Source organism: Gobius niger (genome assembly GCF_951799975.1).
Source record: "Gobius niger genome assembly, chromosome: 15".
NCBI lineage: Eukaryota > Metazoa > Chordata > Actinopteri > Gobiiformes > Gobiidae > Gobius > Gobius niger.
Window position 1 is genome coordinate 27,226,501 of NC_136866.1, and position 7,504 is coordinate 27,234,004.

The following is a 7,504-nucleotide window of genomic DNA, read 5'->3' on the forward strand; positions in this document are numbered from 1 at the left end:
CAGAGAGAGGGGGGAGGAGAAAGGAGAGAGAAGAGCAAAGAGAGGGGGAGAGGAGAAAGGAGAGAGGAGTAAAGAGAGGGGGAGAGAAAGGCAAGAGAGAGAGAAGAGCAAAGAGGGGGAGAGGAGAAAGGAGAGAGAAGAGCAAAGAGAGGGGGAGAGGAGAAAGGAGAGAGAAGTAAAGAGAGGGGGAGAGAAAGGCAAGAGAGAGAGAAGAGCAAAGGGGGGAGAGGAGAAAGGAGAGAGAAGAGCAAAGAGAGGGGGAGAGGAGAAAGGAGAGAGGAGTAAAGAGAGGGGGAGAGGAGAAAGGAGAGAGAGAAGAGCAAAGAGAGGGGGGAGAGGAGAAAGGAGAGAAAGGAGAGAGAAGAGCAAAGAGAGGGGGAGAGGAGAGAGAGAAGAGTAAAGAGAGGGGGAGAGGAGAAAGGAGAGAGAAGAGTAAAGAGAGGGGGAGAGGAGAAAGGAGAGAGAAGATTAAAGAGAGGGGGGAGAGGAGAAAGGAGAGAGAAGAGCAAAGAGAGGGGGAGAGGAGAAAGGAGAGAGAAGAGCAAAGAGAGGGGGAGAGGAGAAAGGAGAGAGAAGAGCAGAGAGAGGGGGGAGGAGAAAGGAGAGAGAAGAGCAAAGAGAGGGGGAGAGGAGAAAGGAGAGAGGAGTAAAGAGAGGGGGAGAGAAAGGCAAGAGAGAGAGAAGAGCAAAGAGGGGGAGAGGAGAAAGGAGAGAGAAGAGCAAAGAGAGGGGGAGAGGAGAAAGGAGAGAGGAGTAAAGAGAGGGGGAGAGAAAGGCAAGAGAGAGAGAAGAGCAAAGGGGGGAGAGGAGAAAGGAGAGAGAAGAGCAAAGAGAGGGGGAGAGGAGAAAGGAGAGAGGAGTAAAGAGAGGGGGAGAGGAGAAAGGAGAGAGAGAAGAGCAAAGAGAGGGGGGAGAGGAGAAAGGAGAGAAAGGAGAGAGAAGAGCAAAGAGAGGGGGAGAGGAGAAAGGAGAGAGAAGAGCAAAGAGAGGGGGAGAGGAGAAAGGAGAGAGAAGAGCAGAGAGAGGGGGGAGGAGAAAGGAGAGAGAAGAGCAAAGAGAGGGGGAGAGGAGAAAGGAGAGAGGAGTAAAGAGAGGGGGAGAGAAAGGCAAGAGAGAGAGAAGAGCAAAGAGGGGGAGAGGAGAAAGGAGAGAGAAGAGCAAAGAGAGGGGGAGAGGAGAAAGGAGAGAGGAGTAAAGAGAGGGGGAGAGAAAGGCAAGAGAGAGAGAAGAGCAAAGGGGGGAGAGGAGAAAGGAGAGAGAAGAGCAAAGAGAGGGGGAGAGGAGAAAGGAGAGAGGAGTAAAGAGAGGGGGAGAGGAGAAAGGAGAGAGAGAAGAGCAAAGAGAGGGGGGAGAGGAGAAAGGAGAGAAAGGAGAGAGAAGAGCAAAGAGAGGGGGAGAGGAGAAAGGAGAGAGAAGAGTAAAGAGAGGGGGGAGGAGAAAGGAGAGAGAAGAGCAGAGAGAGGGGGGAGGAGAAAGGAGAGAGAAGAGCAAAGAGGGGGAGAGGAGAAAGGAGAGAGAAGAGCAGAGAGAGGGGGGAGGAGAAAGGAGAGAGAAGAGCAAAGAGGGGGAGAGGAGAAAGGAGAGAGAAGAGCAGAGAGAGGGGGGAGGAGAAAGGAGAGAGAAGAGCAAAGAGGGGGAGAGGAGAAAGGAGAGAGAAGAGCAAAGAGGGGGAGAGGAGAAAGGAGAGAGGAGTAAAGAGAGGGGGAGAGAAAGGCAAGAGAGAGAGAAGAGCAAAGAGGGGGAGAGGAGAAAGGAGAGAGAAGAGCAAAGAGAGGGGGAGAGGAGAAAGGAGAGAGGAGTAAAGAGAGGGGGAGAGGAGAAAGGAGAGAGAGAAGAGCAAAGAGAGGGGGGAGAGGAGAAAGGAGAGAAAGGAGAGAGAAGAGCAAAGAGAGGGGGAGAGGAGAAAGGAGAGAGAAGAGTAAAGAGAGGGGGGAGGAGAAAGGAGAGAGAAGAGCAGAGAGAGGGGGGAGGAGAAAGGAGAGAGAAGAGCAAAGAGGGGGAGAGGAGAAAGGAGAGAGAAGAGCAGAGAGAGGGGGGAGGAGAAAGGAGAGAGAAGAGCAAAGAGGGGGAGAGGAGAAAGGAGAGAGAAGAGCAAAGAGAGGGGGAGAGGAGAAAGGAGAGAGGAGTAAAGAGAGGGGGAGAGAAAGGCAAGAGAGAGAGAAGAGCAAAGAGGGGGAGAGGAGAAAGGAGAGAGAAGAGCAAAGAGAGGGGGAGAGGAGAAAGGAGAGAGAAGAGCAAAGAGAGGGGGAGAGGAGAAAGGAGAGAGAAGAGCAAAGAGAGGGGGAGAGGAGAAAGGAGAGAGAGAAGAGCAAAGAGAGGGGGGAGAGGAGAAAGGAGAGAATGGAGAGAGAAGAGCAAAGAGAGGGGGAGAGGAGAAAGGAGAGAGAAGAGTAAAGAGAGGGGGAGAGGAGAAAGGAGAGAGAGAAGAGCAAAGAGAGGGGGGAGAGGAGAAAGGAGAGAATGGAGAGAGAAGAGCAAAGAGACTGGAGAGTAAAATGGAGAGAGGGAAGAGCGAAGAGAGGGGGAGAGGAGAAAGGAAAGAATAGAGATAGAGGGAAGAGTGAGGAGAGGGAAGAAGATAATGTGGAAAAGAGAGGATGTAGAGAGAGAGAGAAGACTGAAGAGAGGGGGAGAGCAGAAAGATGGAGAGAGAAATGGAGAGAGAGTAGCACTGCAATCTAAAAGTAAGCAAAATTATCAATGATTTGATGTCCCTTGATTTGAGCAAAATAACCTTAAATCTAGATAATATAGATTTTCTTAATGTAAATCCAAAAACATATTTTTGTTTGTTTTTGAATGTATAGTATCTTATTTGCAATTAGAATTATGTGAAATTAGACTTTATTTTTCTTACTTCAAGTGCAATAACACTCTTTCCCCAGCAGTCTTTTTAAACTTAAAAAGACAAAATCACTTAAATAAAACTACAAAGTCATTCAAACGCATCAAGGCATCTTTTTCTCGCAGTCAGGGAGGGATGGGGAGGGAAACAGGGGGAGCATAGAGGGAGGGGTGGACGGGGGTCGGGGTGGTGTTGTTTGGCAGCGCGGCCTTCTCTCTCAGACAGCTGGAATGTGGGATGTCTGGAGTAAAGGGGGAGGGTGGGGGTGGGTGGGGGGGGAGTTATGAGGAGGGGGGGGGTTCAGGAAGCCAGGAAAGAATGCCAAGTATGTCCCTGTTTGTCCAGCCCTGGCTCCTCCACGCGGAGCTCGGGTATAAAGGCAAGCACGCTCCTCACTCACAGCTCAGAACAGAACAAGCAACAACACGAGCTCGAGTCCGGCTTTCACCCCCAGCAGGAACAGGAGCTACCACCGGACGACCGACCCGAAGAGACAAGAGATTGATCGGAAGAAGAAATCCTCGCTTTTATTGAGATTATCCAACGACTTTACATAGAAGGTTTAAAGGAGAAGTTCATTGACAAGACAAGATGGTTGCTGCGATAAGGATTTTGGTGCCGTTCCTGTGCGTCGCGCTGTCCGACCTGGTAAGCCTGAAAACATCTCTATCAAAACGACTTCTAGATGTTTGTTGCCATTACCGTCAAACTTACATTTTGTTGTTTCGATGCTAAGGTTGCTGGTCAGGAGTGCAACGGCCAGTGCTCGTGCCCCTCCGCGCCGCCTCAGTGCCCGCCCGGGGTGAGCCTCGTCCTGGACGGGTGCGGGTGCTGCAGGGTGTGCGCCAAGCAAATGGGCGAGCTGTGCGCCGACAAGGACGTCTGCGACCCGCACAAGGGCCTCTACTGCGACTTCGGATCCCCCATCAACAGGAGGATCGGCGTTTGCACAGGTAAGCTGGGAAGATTTTGAAATATTTGCCGTCAAAAAGTACTCTTCGATAGACTTTCTTTGTTATTTCGACCTAAATTATCTTGTAGACACTTATATCTGTAAACTAGACTCTCATTAACCTAAATTCTACCTCATGAGACCATCCAAGTACCACCAGTCTTAGATCAAATTAGGACAAAATCAGGTCTAAAAGAAACTTGAATGGGACTAATCTTGGGTTGTATAAACTAGAAATCATGACTTAGATGAAATGCTGAAGGATGAAAAGTATCCCAAACTATAATGAATAGCAAAATTGCAAACCGTGAGCACTACCTAAAGAAGTACCACAGCAGGAGAACAACTGTCCTATGCCTAAAATGAAAAAAGTTATAGGCAAAATACTTGTAAGGGGACACGACAAGGCTCTCCACTCAGTCCTTCTTTATTCGCATCAAGTTTCCTGCCCTAAGCTGGGCTTCTTCTCCTCTTCTCGATGCAGCCAGGGAAGGAGCCACTTGCATCTTCAACGGGATGGTCTACAAGAGCGGCGAGAGCTTCCAGAGCAGCTGCAAGTACCAGTGCACGTGCCTGGACGGCGGCGTGGGCTGCGTGCCCCTCTGCTCCATGGACGTGCGCCTGCCCAGCCCCGACTGCCCCATGCCCCGCAGGATCAAAGTGCCTGGGAAGTGCTGCGAGGAGTGGGTCTGCGATACCCCCAAGGTCCTGGACCCCTTCATGGGTTCTGTCCTGCCTGGTGAGTTTCATTTCCAATATTCTGTTTCTGATGTCGCATTACACTGATGGAAGATGTGGCATAAGTGAATATTAAACATGAGAATCTAGAGTAGGCCAGTGTTTCCCAACCATAAGTGCAACGGGGCCCCCTGGTGGTTCTCAAGCACTTCACAAGGACTTCTTTCATCAACCTTTTGAATTCAAAATGTGTTTAAACCAGAATGTTTAACCCTTTAATGTTACTCCCGACACCATTCTTTGTATTTTATAAGCATTTTTTTTTTATAGACCTCTGAGTTACCTGCATTAAACCAGTCCAAACCTGATCTAAACCAGCACAAACCAGTCCAGCCAGACCTGATCTAAACCTGGTCGAAAGCAATCGACAACTCCTCTAAACCAGGAAAAAACTGCTCTATATCTGTCAAAACCAGTCCAAACCTGCTCTAAACCAGTTCAAACCTTGTCTAAACCAGTCCAAACTTGGTCTAAACCAGTACAACTAGGTCGAAACCAGTCCAAACCTGGTCTAAACCAGTCCAAACCAGGTCTAAACCAGTACAAACCTGGTCTAAACCAGTACAAACCTGGTCTAAACCAGTCCAAACTTGGTCTAAACCAGTACAGGTCGGAACTGGCCCAAACCTGATCTAAACCAGCATAGTCCAGTCCAAACTATTCTAACCCCAACTTATACTAGATCTTTTGAGTATTACAAACTTGAACCGAATGGTAGCGATCGGCAGAATTAGAAACAGCACATGATTCGATAAAGTTTGCTCTACCAAACGGTTGAGCAAACTATTAAAGGTATTAAAACCAGAATGATAGAAGAGTGAAGAAGAGTAGAGTGAATTGGAGTGAAATCTGATGAAACAAATCTAAACAAGTTGAAACTACTGAAGATTCACAAGCAAACCCACTACATAACTGAAGTGTGGATAGAAACATAGATACTAACCGTGTTTCCTCCTCTCATTGCAGCTTACAGGCAGGAGGAGACGTACGGCCCAGATCTTTCACTGATGCGGGAGAACTGCCTGATCCAGACGACCGAGTGGAGCGCCTGCTCCAAAACGTGCGGCCTGGGCATTTCCACCAGAGTCACCAACGACAACCGCGACTGCAGGCTGGAGAAGCAAACCCGGCTGTGCATGGTGCGGCCCTGCGAGTCCCAGCTGGAGCAGAGCATCAGGGTGAGTCCTTAAACACTAATACAGCTGTAGGAGTTAGAATGAACTAGGAATCTTGAGTAGCTATGACTTTTCTCATCAAATACCACCCAGATCAAAGCCTGGTCTGTTATAGGACGAAACTAGGCCTAATATTGGACGAAAACATGAAAGTTCTAGAAGAAAGACGAGCAAAACATCAATATATTGTCTCATAAAAAGATAATAGCAAATGCACACTGCAAAAAGTAATAGATCAGTTTAGATGTCTCAATTGGAGCATAATAATCCAATTTTTTGTTGTTTTCATTAGTTAAGATGTAGATTATTTCACTTGTTCTGAAATGTTTCTGACTCGTTTCAATACATTTTGCCGTTATTTCAAGTAAGTTTCTCTGCCAATGGGGTAAGAAATATGGTCTTGTCCCATTGGCAGTTTTACTTTCTTATTTCAAGCAAGATTTACCATAGAACCATCTTAAATGTCCTCAAACTAGCAGAAATAATCTTGGTCAGATCAGGAAAAAGGTCTAAATGAGTGAAAGATATATTTCCTCAGTTCAAGTCATTTAAGCCAGTTCTTCATGTTTACTTTTTGTAGTGCAGTGGATAATAAGGCAATAAAGTCTACCTTATTTCAAACTATCTGTGGATGGAGAAAATTGTCAAAAGAAAGTAAATACTTGAAAAAGAAACAATTCTTTGCTGACTGGAGATTCATAAAATACTCAGAAACCACTTCACTGCAAAAAAGTAAACATCAAGCATTGCCTTAAATTACTTGAATTGAGGAAATGTATCTTGTTTTGAGCGGTTTTCACCAATTTAGACATTTTTCCTGTTTACTTTGCTTGTTTGAGGACACTGAAATAAGGACGAAATGTATTGAAATGAGTCAGAAATGATATAGAACCTGCAGTTACACAAAAGACCTGAGGTGGCAGTAGTGAGCATATTATGGCCAACTTGCATCTAGTCCCTTTAACTAGTCAAAACAACCAAAATTTGGATTATCATGCTCAAATTGAGATGATTATACTTACCTAGTTACTTTTTGCAGTGTTTGAACTTTGACAGAACTCGATATTCTGATTTAATTGAAACTTTGTACAACCAAATAAAGGAAATGTCTCTGGTACTCAAAATGAACACCGACTAACAACCTTATGTCTTCTTTTTTTTTCCCCACAGAAAGGTAAAAAATGCATCCGCACGCCACGGGTCTCCAAGCCCATGAAGTTCGAGATCTCCGGCTGCACCACCACCAAGTCCTACCGGCCCAAGTTCTGCGGCGTGTGCCTGGACGGCCGCTGCTGCACCCCTCACCGAACCACCACGCTGCCCATGGAGTTCAAGTGCCCCGACGGACAGGTCATGAAGAAGTACATGATGTTCGTCAAGTCGTGCGCCTGCCACCACAACTGCCCCGGGGAGAACGACATCTTCGAATCCATGTACTACAAGAAGATGCTCGGCGACATGGCGTGAGGGAAACGGGAAAGAAGAAAAAAAAACGCAGACAATGGGCAGCTTATGACTTGAAAACTGAGAAAACCATCTCATGTTTGCAGCTTGATATCACTTTAAGCGACTTGAAATTTATGAGTAATTTGGACTTGAGCTTTTGAAGATATTGCACTTGAAGGAAAAACAGAAACCGTCCTCCAATTAGACGATACTTTAGCTTGAAATAAACACCTCAAAAACCGTCAGATGATTTAGGCCTGATTCAATCTACGCTAGTCCAACCAACTCAAGATTTCAAGTCGCTTTAACTCAATGTTTTGCTGCAGCGTAAAAGTAGCAAAAAGCGCT

The 7,504-nt window shown here is 46.8% G+C and overlaps 1 protein-coding gene across 1 annotated transcript; it reads left to right on the plus strand.

Moving 5' to 3' along the window:
- Positions 1-3,338: 3,338 nt before the first annotated feature.
- On the plus strand, positions 3,339-7,233 carry ccn2a (cellular communication network factor 2a). The gene is made up of 5 exons (XM_079572326.1): positions 3,339-3,493; positions 3,582-3,798; positions 4,282-4,536; positions 5,502-5,713; positions 6,881-7,233. Exons 1-5 carry the CDS (start codon positions 3,437-3,439, stop codon positions 7,175-7,177), a joined length of 1,038 nt encoding a protein of 345 aa, XP_079428452.1. The 5' UTR covers positions 3,339-3,436; the 3' UTR covers positions 7,178-7,233.
- The last annotated feature ends 271 nt before the right edge of the window (positions 7,234-7,504 follow it).

What these genes read in the sequence shown, in the direction of transcription:
- ccn2a (XM_079572326.1), top strand. Translation starts at nt 3,437, where the DNA reads ATGGTTGCTGCGATAAGGATTTTGGTGCCGTTCCTGTGCGTCGCGCTG. An exon ending in GAGGATCGGCGTTTGCACAG is followed by an intron (nt 3,799 to 4,281) that starts GTAAGCTGGGAA and finishes TTCTCGATGCAG; the next exon opens with CCAGGGAAGGAGCCACTTGC. An exon ending in AGCTGGAGCAGAGCATCAGG is followed by an intron (nt 5,714 to 6,880) that starts GTGAGTCCTTAA and finishes TTTTCCCCACAG; the next exon opens with AAAGGTAAAAAATGCATCCG.